This window comes from Nyctibius grandis, chromosome Z (assembly GCF_013368605.1).
Source record: "Nyctibius grandis isolate bNycGra1 chromosome Z, bNycGra1.pri, whole genome shotgun sequence".
Taxonomy (NCBI): domain Eukaryota; kingdom Metazoa; phylum Chordata; class Aves; order Nyctibiiformes; family Nyctibiidae; genus Nyctibius; species Nyctibius grandis.
Genome location: NC_090695.1, coordinates 84,834,344 through 84,849,552, shown reverse-complemented (window position 1 = coordinate 84,849,552; position 15,209 = coordinate 84,834,344). Strand labels below are relative to the sequence as shown.

Here is a 15,209-nt window from a genome sequence, read left to right as displayed (position 1 = left end):
ATGTCAGCGCTTAAATGATGTGTGTTGATATATAAATATATATATGTGTATATAGGCCGACTCACGTACATCATCAATTTGAAAATCTCATAATGCATCATAGATACCATCTTATTTTCTTGTAGTAAATTAATTTTGTAAATGAGCAACATTTGTTTTAAAAAGAGAATTCAAAGATGACTTGGAGATTCTTTTTAGAGGCATGTTACGATATTGGGGTTGTGCTTTGCTTACTCTAGAGTTGACTGCTTCTGGGTAGATGATGTGGTAGTTGTTACTGATCCTTGAGTGCAATATGCTTGTTTGAGGGGGGTGGAGGACGTAGACAATTCTTAAAGTATCTTCTGAAAACAAATGCCTTTTATAATTTAGCTTTTATTTCCATTAGGTCCAGTCCTAGTATAGTAGTCGTCTAAGTTTGTTTGAATCTGTGCATTTTCTTGGCCTAAATAAGTGTTTAGATCATGCCTATCACCATAGTAACTGCAGAACCTCTAAGTCTAAATTCTGCGACATGAGATCACTGCAAGTCTTGCTGAAAACAGGTCTGAGTTATCTCACTTTAAAAGTAGGGAGGACTGTAATATTGTTTCTCCCTTTAACTTGAATTCGTACACAATAGGTTTAAATCCAGTGTTTGTCTACACTTGTGCCTTTTATTTAATTTTATATGTAGCAGCTTTATGAAACACAAATAACTTGTTACATAAAATGCAGTTTTGGACAGTGTGATTTATCTTGAAATATACTTTTAAAAATAGACTATTCTGGTCTATGAACAGAGCAAATTTGTGTATAATCTTGCTGCACTTTTTACTGTCCTGCAGGTTGTTTCCAACTGCATTATATTGTTCTAAAAGTTTTTATCCATCACTGCTATGGAGAATCCTATGGACATGATTAAATGTTTCTTTCTGTATGTGGCATTCAAGTTTAAGTGATATGCACTGTCCAAAAACACAGTTTTATAGGATTGTCATTTTAATGATTTATTGATCCTCGTCTGTACTGTGGACTTGTTTCGTTTCTGAACCTTAATGGATCTGAGCCTGGACTTTCTTTGTACAGCCTGTTAAATGTGAATGTTGCTTCTTACTTCGCCTTGTTTCTGTTTTGTTGGTCTGTTGCTAATCCTGCAGTGCTTGTGTTTTTCTGTATAAGTGGTTTGTATACACGTAACAACGTTTAGTAAATTAATATAATGCACAAATGAGTAGTTTTCTCTCTGTGGAACGCCATCATATGTACTCATGTTACCCGAGTCAACATACGAGCGTACTTGGATGCGCAGAGACAGCTGGGTTTTGTAAATGTGAGCTCCCCGGGCACAACTCCTCGGTGCAAACGCAGGTGTTGGAGCCGGTGTAGTGAGCCCAGTGCCTCTGGGATGTGTCGAGCCTGCCCTGCGCACACTGCGCAGCCAGTGTGTGGGCTGTGCGTGCACAGCAGGCTGCCAGATGTTTCAGACGGGGCCAATAAATGGCTGGAATAATCTCATTTTTATATGGACAAAATTCATTATCAGTGTTGACAATATCTGCAGCCAATTCTCCGTAGGTAAAATTTCATCCCTTCTGTTTCTGTTTATGCTTGTGTTCCTCCTGCCTTGGAAAAGGCTTTTAATTCTGAGGTGTTTTGTGTTTGCTTGATCTCCAGTGTGGTGTTTGGCTCGGAGAGGCTTTTTCAGCTGAGCTGTGGGTTTGACAAGGAAGGCAGAATGTTTGTTGACATCACTTCAGGTTTCTTACTGCAGTAAAGAATGGCTAGTGGCACGGGAGAACGCAGATTATACACCTCGCTTGCAGTGTGGAGCGAGTTTGGAACTCGCTGTTGGACCCAGAAAGTAATTGCTGCCACATGTGGTTACGCTCAGTTCCCTGTTAACTGGGATGAAGGTGGAAGAGGGGTTGAGAAGTTCTGGGCAACAAAGAGAACTGAGTGATCTGGTGCAGAGATATTTAGTTGTAAGAGCTCCTGAGTCACATTGCACCTAATAACCAGATGGTTTTATGCATGGGCAGGTCCCTCACTGGTCCCTCTGCCTGTGAAACAGCTGGCTTCCTAGTGGGTGCATTTAAGGCGCCCATGGAAATTACACGTGTGTGTTTAGGTAGAATATATTCTCACCTATTTTCATCTAAGTTGGAAGAATTCCTGTTAGTTAGTGTGCAAGCTATTCTGTAACTTAGTATGCAAGCTATGCAAAACAATGTCGTAAGTGAACAAGTCTGTGAAATAGGTTTCCAGATATTCCCCACTAGATATTATTATTATTACTACGTTCTAAAAGTAGCAAAAACCTTCCTGAAATTCTGTGTGAATACAGAACATACCATGGGCAACGTCCTTCATGTAAGAAATGCCATCAAAGAATATGACACTTCTCATGTGAATAGCATTTTCTTGTGAAAAACGAGAAGTTGTTGCAGTGACAATTACGGGTAAGGCTCCTTGAAAGAAGGGCAAAAATGTTTTGAGAGTGTGATGACTGAGAAGGGACACTTTCCTGGTTCTTTTGGAAAGGTGAGGAAATAAGATGGAGCCAGTGTACAATCCACATTCTTGTGAGTAAGCGGTGGCAGTTCCCCATTTGGTATGCCATGCAGGCATCTGAGAAAAATTTTAGGTGAAAAGACACAAGGGAAAAAGAACTACAGACACTCAACTACGGTCACACTATTGTATTTGACTATGGAAGCTGCTTAGGGAATTATATTCTGTTATCTTGTATGTTGGAGCTTAAGAACAATAACTTACAGTAAGTATCATGAAAGCTATTACATTGATATGTAGGGGAATATGTTAAGGGTGCAGTTTCAACTGCAATCCATGCTTTGTGACTAATAGCTTAAAACGCATCTTCCTAGGCTAGCAACGCTTTGGGCTGTGTTTAAAAAGTCAGATTTTTTTTTTAATTATATATATCTATTTTATTTAAAAGAGTTTCTGAACATTTTTTTTCTTGTTCTAAATTGCAGCATTACTTTACTGTTCTTTTTGGCCATGAAGGGCAGAAGCCACTGGAGCTCCGTTGTGAGGATGAAGTTGATGGAGACGAATGGGTAGAAGCTATTCACCAAGCTAGGTATGAAACCTGATTTTTAATCCTCAGCTCCTTTTTATTGTAAATAAATTGATAATAATTTGAAAAAAATCAAAATTCACTCTCTAAACAGAAATAAATGTTACAGAGCATTAGATGTTTATTACTTGCGATTCGTGGGTATGTTATAGGAAAAAATGCCTTTATTGTTCATGCTGGTATTTTACCAGTCACGAGTGACTATGTTCCATTTGAAATTAGTTCAAGAAGAGTACTCTTTTTTTTTGGAAACAGCCCCTAGGATTAGTCCTCTGTTAGAGGAAAAGTGTGTTATATGAATGAAGAAATAGGTGATATGCCAAATGAATAAACGAGTGTTTCTTAAAAAGCTCTTATGTAGAAATAAATGTAAGAAAGAGGTCAAACCACTGTGATGATAAAGTGCAACAAATAAAATTTCAACTTCAAAATGGAAGTCCTGAACAACTATGAGTGTTGTGAAAAGGGATGTGGTAGGACTTCCAGCCGTGCAGTAATCTTTCCCTGAGAAGAGGTCTCTGTGGCGAATGGGCAAGGTTTACAGTATAATCTAAATGAAAATCAGCTAACTGAAGGTTTGTGAAATGTTTTGCGGAGGCATATGTCTTTGCTGAAATGCACTTTCTCCAGCCTTCTCTCATAGACACTCACCTCATCTCATCTACAGTGCCATGGTAACACACAAGGAACCAGGCAGTTTCTGAGTTGCTTACGACATGAGCCATGTAAACAGAAGTAATTTTGCTTTAGAACTAAAAATGAACGCCACCAGCTAGTAGTTTTTGATTTAGAATTTGTGAAATGAGGCCCTGAAGCTGCAGGTCTTGTGTCGCTTGGGCACCCAGTCTCTGGATCTGCATACTCTTAGTGTTGGTACCTAGCTGAACGGGGTCTTGTCCTTTCTTGGAAAGCACCTCCTGGGTTGTGGCATTTGGTGAACCACATTTTGCACGGTAGCCCTCCAGGTGAACACATTATTTCAGGTTTTGAGAAGCTATGAGACTTTTAACTGTCAGGCCATCCCAGGAAGGCATGTCCACCAGCGGGCAGTCCTGTATTGCTGAGGGAGAAGGAGGGGAGGGAGATTTTCACCTTGTCTCTGGATCTGGGTCAGTTTCTTTTGTGGAGTATGACTGAAAGCAAGTGAAGAAAGGAGCATGACTTTTTGCCTTGTGGTAAGGGCATTCAGGGGAAGCAGGATCCTACAATTCCCTGTTCTCAGGATAAATTTCTGGTCCATTGCCTGGTGTAAAAGGCATGTGAGCAAGAAGAGCTTCTTAACACTGAGTTAAAATTGCTTTCTGGGTAGTTCAGTCCATAAATGTATCGCACATGAATTTTCAAGGCAGAGCTTAACAGAAAATGAAGCCAGTGTTAAAATTGAAAATATTGAGAACTTAAACTCACCAAGAAGTTACTCATGAGGTTAGGGTTGGGGTGGTTGAATTTTGACTCCACCAGAAAGTTACCACTGCAGCCTTCAGAAGACAACTGGGTCTCTGTTGTAAACAATATCAGTCTTTTTATCTCCATCCCTTTTGCTATTTGACTTTTTCCCATTTATTTGTGCCTGTCTGAAATGACAGTCCTAATAATACCCAACTATGGGCACCACTGTGAGGGATATTCTCAGGGCTCAATGTCATTTGGGGCATTTTTTCACTCTACTTTTCTGCATAGGTCTCTAAATTTCTTGGGGGAATCTTCCAGGAACTTGGACATGTCTTTTCTTGTTCTAGTATTCTTTTCTTGAACAAAATCTCAACAAGTGACAAAAAAAATCTGAAATTTAGTTGCTAAACATGGAGTGTTGTATGCTGCTGTGGTTGCCTCATTGTTCCAATGCCTTTCTACTTCACTGGAAGCTGCTTTTATTTGCTTTATATTGTGTCTAACAAAACAACTTCGTGTTGCATAATTAGTTACTTAACCATTGAGTCTTTTACCAAAGATACATAACAACGAAGTGAAAATAATAGTTTTAGACTATTGCATAAGATTTTTCTTGCCAACTTAATTAAACAAAATAGAACAGATTTGCTTCAAGGATTAAATTTTGCCTGCATCATGACTGACTTTTTTCCTTGAGTTCGTCTGTATTTTTGACAAATGGGACAAGCTTTGGCAACTCCCTTGCTGTCTCTGTTCATTTGAAGCTAGCCTAAGGCATTTCTGACCCTTCTGTCAGGTTTTTGTTTTGAATTGCTAAATGACATTTTGTTTAGCCCTTTGGACATACTTTTTTGTAGCATCTCAGGTGTCTTAGGTAAAAATTGTAGAAGGTATTGAGAACTTTCCCACTACCCTTAAATTGAAAACAGGCCTAGGAACATTGTGTTCTGTGTGGATATGTTGACATTTGTGAAATGGACATATTTAATTGCTTATTGGAGGGTCCCATCGTCATGAGTAGCTATGGTAATCCATGTTTTAATTGAGACAAAGTAGTTGAGGGGTTTTTTTTTTCTTTTTTTTTTTTCCTTTTCTTAGATTGATGTATACAAAATCCAATTTTGGATTGTTTTTCATGACTTTTTGCCAAATACATGTTTGCAGCCATCAAAATCTCTTCCATGTTTTATTTATTTTGCAAGTTATAAACAGTCTGTTGAAAAAACAACATGATCTCACCGCACCTCATGTGTTACTCTGGATAAATAGGTATTTTATTTGGATGCACTTTCATAATTAAAGGATTTTCTGCTGTGGCATTGTACATTGCTTCTTGGAAGATTTCACTGTAGGTAGGATGCTGCTGCCTATCATTTGGGGGGTACCATGAACACTCTTTGAGACCTGACAGGCTCTTGCATGCTGCAGCTGGATGCTGCACTGCTTATGTTCCCATCCGTAGTGCCCTCTCCTCATTTGAGAGAGATTGTTTGGCTTGTGAGCTGGCAATGGGAGATGCAATTCAGTATATTTTAATGGGACTTCATTACAAGCTCCACATGCATACCTACTTTTCATTTCTTTCCGTTTTATTTGAATTCTCAGTGTTTTGAGTTCTTCGTGATATCCAGGGTGGCAGAGTAAGATTTGGTTTTTCTGAGTTGCATTTCTGTGCTAGAGGATTTATTCCTGTCAAATCCTAATTCCTCCATCAGTGACTGCATGTGGAAGTCCTGTTCTGGGCTTTGTTCCAGAACTCGGGTCTCACGAAAAAATCTGTTTCAAGCTCAATACACTGAGGTGGACTTTTCACCCTCTCTTACAAATTCTTCTGTGGTTTTAATTTTTTTTTTGCATTTAACTCAAAAACCTCTATGCTTCTTTTTTTTTGGTATGGATGCAGTACTCATCAAATTTATTGGCCTTTTCTGCTTTATCTTGTTGGAAAGTCTTAAATTAAGTGCTTAAGACTGTGGTAACCCTCACAGCGATAGGTATCCTTCGATATATATCCCATATTATACAGGAGTTCATTAAAGGTTAGTGGTACTTGTGTACAGGTGGTCTCCCAGTTCACCTTGGTTAGAGTCATAGGGATGGATTGCATAAGTTCTGTTTCCATCCCTAGTGTGGCTGTTAATGTGCCATTAGACTTTAAAAGGCTATTCCTCCTCTGTTAAGGAGTCCTATAGCTGCTTGAAGGTGGTTGGTATGCCCAGATGTAGGCAATTTCTTTTGCCTTCCAGAGCCCCCCGTATTGCCTGGTTTTCATAAGGAGTTGATTAGGTTGTACATTTTGCATTTCAAAAGGGAGATTTGATAAGACCGTAAATAGTTCTGGCCAGGTCCAATGCCTGGTTCTTCCAGCTGCCTGAGCAGCTTTAGTACAGTTAGCATAGAGTGATCCAATGAACCATAACTCTGGTCTGAATTCAGTACAGAAATCAATTGTATTTGCTGGTAGCACTACTGGAGCCTTTATCTTGGTCTGCTACCGCAACAAGGAGACCCTAATAATGAGCCACAGATTAAACTTTCTCCCGTTTTCCTACATTTTCTGAGCATCCACTCTCACGGGACCATCATTTTTCTCAGGCCTTTCTTCATGTGGTAGGTAGTGGTCAATCAGAGCTTAAGGTCCTTGACATACCTGTTTTGAGTCCTGTCTCTACAGATGATAGTAGGAAACAGGTATAGCCTCAGCTTTCAGGATGCTCTGTCTTTGAGTCTTGCTACAAATTATTATAAATTTATAGACTTGCTTCTCTGAATAAAATGTTAATACCAATTCATAGAAAGCTGTGGTTTGCAGCAATTGCATCTTTCTATTAAACAATATCCGAGCCAGAGAACTAGATCTAGGCTGGCTGCTTACAAGTTGTTTTATGAATTTTTCGTCTTCCTTTGACATTTGAACACTTCGGTAGTTTTCTTTAACAAAGGATTTTGTATACATGTGTAATCAAGTCAGTATTGAAACCCTGCCCTCTTGGAAGGCTCCTGGCGTTATGCTGGATATACAGGTTAGCACTTTAAGCATCATGATCTTTAACTCATGCATACAGAGAGATGGAAGAAAAGGGCTGTTGGAAGTAGGTTTTATTCCAATATTCTATGAGGTTTACTCCAAAATCCTATGATTTTCCTTTCTGAGAACAAGTAGCAGTTTTGAGAAGGGAAATGGATAGCCTATTCTACGTTAGTGTAGGTGTACATAGACTTTTCTAATTAACACCTCTTCATACTGCAAATTATGGGAGTGAAGGAAGTGTTGTTTGGTTTCCAGGCTGAGACCGACATTTTAGACAGCCAAAGCCACTAACTAGGCAAAATACTCTAAGTACATCTTGAAAGAACAAAAACTTTTCAAATCGTCCATAGCAAAGTTCTTGTTCCCTAGTAAAGCAAGGCTGTGGAAATCTGGCTTAATGCATTTGAAGAAGCTGAAAAATCTAGATGAAGTTTCTTCCCCTAAAGGAGGAAAATAAAAATAAGAAAAAGTGGAAGAAAAACATCATATATAATAGTATCTTGAGTCTTACATCAGCTCTGACTGCAGCTGCTGTTCACCCGCTGTGATTCTGTGTCTTACTCTTTTCCTCAGTCTTGAATAAAAGCAAAGCCAAATCTGTCAAATTCTGTATTGGAAACATTTGATAGCAAAAGTTTAGGAAAATTTTGAAAAGGATAAATAGAAGAAAAGGTCTTGTCACCTCTGTGGATCTGGTTTTAGGTAGAAAAGACTACTCTTTATATTAAATGTAAATAAATCAAGGTGGTGCTGCACTAAAGAATGCATGTTCTTACGTATTTACATGTATTTTTACCTTCATTACATCTCTCATCGTTGTAAAACAACTAGTGCTAACTGTGTTTCTACCTCAGACACTTTTTATCATGTGCAAATGCCTTTCAGGGTGCAAAGATTTAAGTACTGTGGTTTCTGAAAAAAAAAACAGGATTCTTGCAAAACAAAAAAGATTATTATTGAACAATTTTAAAGAACTAAATCTCATACTTTATTACTGGTTATTGCATGGTTAATATATATGGATTGCTTCATGACAGATTTTTTTATGTATGTTGTTTTACTTGTTGGAAGAGATGCCCTGGGCTTTTTTTTTTTTTTGCCATTTATTGTTTATTGTTGCAGTAGTTAAAATATAACAATAAATGCAATAGAATTAAATTCACTTATTATTTTTATAATCTATTGAAGGAGGAAAAACTTTTGCTTTATGATAGCTGTGGGAACTCCTTCTAATTATTTTAAATCTAAGCTTGCTTTCCAGGCTAGGTGTTGAATTTAATAGCTGTACTCAATATTGGCCCCCTCCAGTGCATATAACTGCACTAATACTGATTAAAGTGGCAGTAAATATATGCGAAATGATTAACCGGAGCGGATGCACATTATTACATTTTTAAAAGCCTCACAGCATTTTAATAGCAAATGTTCATTTTTTTATGAGTGCTGTAACGAGTAGAAAGAAATTTAAAAGGAAAAGATGTGCAGAAACTGATTTCTCCTTTACCCGAAGTTGGGGACAGTACTTCCAGCATGATGCTCGTCACTGCTCTGATTGTGACATCTAATTTACTAGGGATACTGTCCCTTTTCAGAAAAATGCAAATCAGTGGCAGTTTGGCACCCAAGAGCAAAAAGATGGACTGATACCACAGTTTGTGTTACTAATTAGAACAAATGCATTTATTTGAGTAATCTCAAAGTGGCCTAAGCAATAAAGTAGGTGCTAGTAAACTAAAATAACAGTTACGATGAGAATTGTCACATAAAGAGATCTGATAGGCAGAGATAATTAGAAATAGTTCTAACGAAGTGACAGATGCTCCCCCCAAGTCCTCCCAAAAGATGGGGGAAAAAGCAGCCCTTAAAGTAAATAAAATAAATTGAATTAATAGAATTCGTAGGCTTAGCATGAGAATTAGAAGCTCATAAAAAGGTCGGTGCAATTATCTTGCTCTCAGTAACGGGATATTGGGAAACTGGGTACTGCTAGCACCTGTGTCTAAAAAGGATATTGGACACTATAAGTTTGGATGGTTTAAAATCAAGCTATTAAGCCAAACAAACACGGTTTTGCAGGTTTCTTGTCACTGGTGCAACGTTTATTCTGCCAATATCTCATAAGGGCATATGGAAGACAATATTTGTCTATTTTTACTAATGTAAATATTTTCCCTTTTAGTTATTCAGATATTCTGATTGAAAGGGAGGTGTTAATGCAGAAGTACATTCATCTTGTCCAGATTGTAGAAACTGAAAAGATTGCAGCCAATCAGCTTCGGCATCAGCTTGAAGATCAAGATACGGAAATTGAAAGACTTAAATCTGAGGTATGTGCCAGAGCCATCAAGCAATCATTGAATTACTACATTTTGCTGTGTGCATTGCAATAATATTCAATATTTCTGTAATATTTGTGAAAATGATGGAACCCAGTAAGGTTAATATGTAATAGTCCTCCTATGAACCCTTGGCTAAATATTTTTCTTAGAATTTTTCGGGACTATTAAGCTGATTGGATTACTTCTTTGTCAGAGACTTTATGATGGCACATTGCTTTGCAGTATGGGTGTCACTGATTGCATTGTTTCCTACTTGTCTTTACAGGAGGAGCTTGATCCTTGACACATTGTCTTTGGTTGTGACAGTATTGAGAACTATTCCAAACTGCTCTATTTCACTGAATGTTAAAAATTTTGTTGCAGCCCTGAAAAGCACACTTGGTTTTGAGAGGAGAACCAGCTCTCTTCTAGTCCTTCCTCCTAGGATCAAGACCCTTGCTGGTTTTCAGAGAACGGTGTTCATGTCCCTGTGACCAAATATGTGCTTGCCATTCTGTGCAGTTTTAACAGGCTTGAGGAAGGAGAAAAAAATTTTCTGCTAGTTCTGTAACTTAAGAGTTTTGTTAACTTCAGAAAGCATTTAATGAATGGTTGTTTTTGTCAGATTATAGCTCTCAATAAAACAAAAGAAAGAATGCGACCTTATCAAGGCAACCAGGAAGATGAGGATCCAGATATTAAAAAAATTAAAAAGGTAAACATGCAGTCTTCTGTGCTTAAGAGGAGAAGGGTGAGATGGGGGATGTACTTCTGTATTTTAGTCTGTCCAGTTTTGTCTTCATTTATTTTCATTAAGTACAGTCAAATCGCAAATTCCTTTTGCCCTGCCCCTATTTAAACCTCTTAAATTGCATCAGCTTCCTGTGTTTCAGCACCACATTTATCCCATGGTGTATTTGTTACTTAAGTATTAGTTTTCACTTGCAAGGTATATATTTGGTTTCTTAAAGCAGCTTGCACATTGCATTCAACTGCTTGTGAAGACTGAAATTAAGTCATGGGCTCTGTCCTGTGGGAATCAAGTGTATAGTGACTTTATACTCCTTTCTTATAAAAATGCTTATAAAGGTATAAGAGAATGGCTTATATTCTGTCACTGCAGCTGGCATGCAAATATTGAAAATGCAGAGAGGAGTCTTGGTTTAGGTTATCAGCTGGTCTGTTTGGTGGTGACTGTTCCAGGATACTGTGGCCAGTGTTTTTAATAACAGGGACAGAATTGTCCCAATCTGTATGGCATTTACATGTGCAGCTCTTGGTAATATTGCTTAAGGATGGATATAAGCAGCCTCCAGAACTGTGCCCATTGCTGACTCCCACAAATCCTAATGCATAAGCATGAATGGAATTCATGCTTGAAGATGTGATCCCACACGTGTCACCCTTATTCTCACAGTGTTCAGTCTCGTAAGTTGCATAATACCCTTTACGGTGTGTGGACTTACTTTCTGGCTTTTTCTAGGTCACGCAGTCTGAGTCAGGGTCAGCTCTGAGCTGGTACTCTTGTGTGAATTTTCCTTTTCATGTAGATTAAATGTTGCAATAGAAGCTGAAAATGTCTCTCTTAGTAGAAGGAGAGCTCTGATTCTGTCTATAATTCACTGTGTTCTACATCTTGATTATTTTGACAATTGGGCCCTTTTTTAAAAGTTGTTTCTTCAGAGTAAACTGCTACCAGTGAGATTTTGCATTTCTCTTTCAAGATGAATGATCTTCACATCAAGATCAGGGCAAAGACATATTGAAATTTTCTTTGACCAGAGGTAGACCTTTTCTGTAATCTTTAATCCACTTGTAACTTCGACGAATATTATGCTTAAGTAGACTTTTCCATGATGCAGAGACACTTTTTAAGAAGGCCAAAATCTGACTTTTCTGGATAGCAGTATTGCTGGCCTAGGTGTCTGATACTAAGCAGTATATTGATACTTAGCTTTAAATACACATGCTAAGTGTATTTAAAGCAAACTGAGTTTATATACTCTTTTAGAATTATGTCAATAATGATATTGAGTCTGCCTTGACATGTGTTACCTGGAAGCATTACACAATACTTTTAGGGGTATAAGAGAAAAGTTTAAGGGGAGGTAAAAGGAGTTAAAAAACCTGCACGGTGCATAGCACAGTTGTGCTGATAGGAAGAGTATATACAAAGGCACAACATTTGAGTTTGCAGTAAAAGGGATCTTGATGTGTATGTGATATCTTTTCAGTCTGTTTCCTGGCAACAAATATGACCAAGTGACTGTGAGAATTTAATTAACAAACAAAAAGAAGTAGAATTCAGGAATGTTATAGATCAATACGGGCAACAGACTTTTTCAAATTTTTTTTAAACAGAGGCATTTCATTTAGAGGGTTATTTCTACAATGAAGAGCTTATGATATGTCATGTAATGTTTTTTCTCATTCTTCTTTTCTGCTTGGTCCATTTTTAGGTCCAGAGCTTTATGCGGGGCTGGTTATGTAGAAGAAAATGGAAAACTATTGTCCAAGATTATATTTGTTCTCCCCATGCTGAAAGTATGAGAAAAAGGAATCAGATAGTTTTTAATATGGTGGAGGCTGAATCTGAATACGTGCATCAACTTTATGTTCTTGTGAACTGTTTTCTGCGGCCCCTAAGAATGGCTGCAAGTTCAAAGAAGCCACCTATCAGTCACGATGATGTTAGTAGCATTTTCCTCAACAGGTATGGGGTTTTTGTTTGCTTTTTGGGTGTTTCTCTGACCGCTTCTTCCCATCCTGCTTCAGTTTACAGTAGCGAGGTCCGGCACTTGTTTTTTTTGCTCTGATGTAAGTAATGTCACTGAAGTAGACCATGTTTCCAGGGGTAAAAGGCAAGGTACTGTTGGCGATGCTATTTGAAACCAGCTAGACCTCTTTGCCTCCTTACATTCTATTTCTTCATCTGCTAGAGGAAGAAAAGGACAAATTGTGCCTCTTGGGGCAGTTCTCATAATTTTCTGTCACCTTTCCTGTTTCTTTTTCTCTTAAGAGAGCAAAATTGGACTTAGTGGCCTCATATGATCCAGATAAGACCCTGAGGATGAGTACGTCAAATCTTCTGTTTTCTGTTGTCCTGCCTAAGGAGCCTCCTTCCCTCTCACTTGTCTTTTCATATCCTTCAAAAAAGAATTGTTCTTTGCATTAAGCATTCAAGTACTATTGTAATGAGTATGTACAAATAAGCCAGCAGGCATCCAACATTTGATACAGGATTGGGAATGCATCCGAGTGTGCCCCAAACTTCTAGGAAATAGAACATGTTCCTTTAGTTATAGGAGAGGTTTCACTTTCGTAGCTCATTCATGATCACTGTACTCTTTATGGTTTCCCTTACAACTGGGATGTCCTCTGCTTCTGTTGACCTCCTAAGCTAAAACACAATATTAAGGTTCATGTCATAGAAAAATTGTAAGCTTCAAATCTTAAACAGCAGCAAGCAAGAATGTAGATGACTACCACAGACTTGAGGTCTCTGCATTTTACTGGTCCTCTTAAGCTACTGAATGCGTTGTCAAGGATGTGATTGGAAAACCTGTTCATTAAACTGTGTCGAACATGTTACTTAATAGAGGCTTTTATGTAAAAGAACTAAACAGTTAGAATATGCCATCTACACCAAATACTATATATTTTTTAGACATACTACACTAAAAATTTTGAACAATGCAATAAAAGGAAGCACTTCCATAATAATAACTATCTTCTGTTTTTTCTAGGAAAGTGCAAAACAAACTACTTACCAGGAAGAGATGTTTCTCTGTGAATTATTAATCAGAAAATAAAACCTGAATTGTCTTTTTGTTTGTTTAAATACTTGTTTTTCAGTGAAACAATCATGTTTCTTCACGAGATATTTCACCAAGGCTTAAAAGCAAGAATAGCTAATTGGCCTACCTTAATCCTAGGTAAGTTACTGTATTTTCTCTAGAGGTAAAATTTTCATATTTATTTTTGAAATTACAGTAAGGTCTTATTTTTTTTTTTAAATACGGGACTTTTTTAAAGTCATTTTTGAATGGAACACACTTCCAGAACTAACACCACAAGATCTGGTGTAGTGGGAGTCCCACGTGGGCAGTAATGACTGTCTTCCAGTCCATATATGAGAATGCCTCTGCCCTAAGCATTGATTAGACATGGGTCCCTGAATTTTCGGTGGCATTGTCTGATTATCAGCTTATCAGAACAACCATGTTTTGACAGGTGAAAGAGACGAGTTTAATGTTTCTACGATCTCAGTATATTGGAAACAGAACTGATTATAGTAATTCACCTCCATAGAACATAGTAATTTCTTTAAAAATGTATTTCAAGAGATGGGTAGCTGGGAAAAAAAAAGCATTTCTTGACTTTTTCTAGCTGACTTATTTGACATTCTGCTGCCAATGCTGAACATATATCAAGAATTTGTTCGGAATCATCAATATAGTCTACAAGTACTGGCAAACTGTAAGCAAAACAGAGATTTTGACAAACTCTTGAAGCAATATGAAGCCAACCCAGCATGTGAGGGGCGAATGCTGGAAACCTTCCTTACTTACCCCATGTTTCAGGTAGTCTCTGTATATTTTTTGTGACTATTAGTTTTTAATGTTTGGTTGATTCATTTTGTGTTACTGACATTAAGACTGATTGAAAGTTCTTCTTGCTAAACTAAAAAATACTTCCATGCAAATTAATTTAGTTTTCGTTTATTTCATTATTATACTGAAACTCTGCTTGTAGAGATCTTTTCTCCAACTGTACTGATTCATCTCTAGTCAGAATCGTGTGTATGTTGGAGGGGAATGTGGGATGAGCTCTAGTGCCAAAGAGAAAAAGCTGAGAAACAATTACTTGACTTCTGCCTGCTGCAGGATTATGAAGCAGTCCAGAGAGGGATACTATATCTATAGCAAGGTAGAGAAACCACAAGCATTTACTAGGAATACATTTTGAAACTTTCCTTTCACTTTCTTCTCCTGTGACTTGATCTTTAGAAAATGAAAAATAAATTGCAGAAGTTTTGGAAACTTCATTTATCCTTCTGATATTTTGTCTTGATCTGCCTGGATTAATTACTTGCGGCTGTTTTAAGAGGTCTGTGAAGCACTGGTCTGATGATTTCATGTCTTTTACATTTAACCTAACATTTTACTCATCAAGAGAGTAGTGAACCCCCTCAGTTTGTTCAGTTACTGGCAAACCAAGTAAGAGTCAAGAAAAAAAAAGGAGTGTCAGTGACCCTTGTGTTTGTTAGGGGTAGTTATTCATATTAGCCTAAAGGGCCGTTAGCGCCTATAACAATACGATTTTTTAGCTTTGAGCTTGTATATTGAAAAAATTTGGTATATTTTGGTTGAGCTGAAACAAGGCC

At 37.7% G+C, this 15,209-nt stretch overlaps 1 protein-coding gene across 1 annotated transcript in view; it reads left to right on the top strand.

The window, feature by feature from the left end:
• Positions 1-15,209, top strand: part of RASGRF2 (Ras protein specific guanine nucleotide releasing factor 2) — a 128,223-nt gene that overhangs the window by 45,086 nt on the left and 67,928 nt on the right. The window contains exons 2-7 of the mRNA XM_068423619.1: positions 2,979-3,085; positions 9,685-9,832; positions 10,449-10,538; positions 12,283-12,536; positions 13,679-13,758; positions 14,213-14,406. Coding sequence (XP_068279720.1) covers positions 2,979-3,085; positions 9,685-9,832; positions 10,449-10,538; positions 12,283-12,536; positions 13,679-13,758; positions 14,213-14,406 — 873 coding nt within the window. The remainder of the gene's footprint in view (positions 1-2,978; positions 3,086-9,684; positions 9,833-10,448; positions 10,539-12,282; positions 12,537-13,678; positions 13,759-14,212; positions 14,407-15,209) is intronic.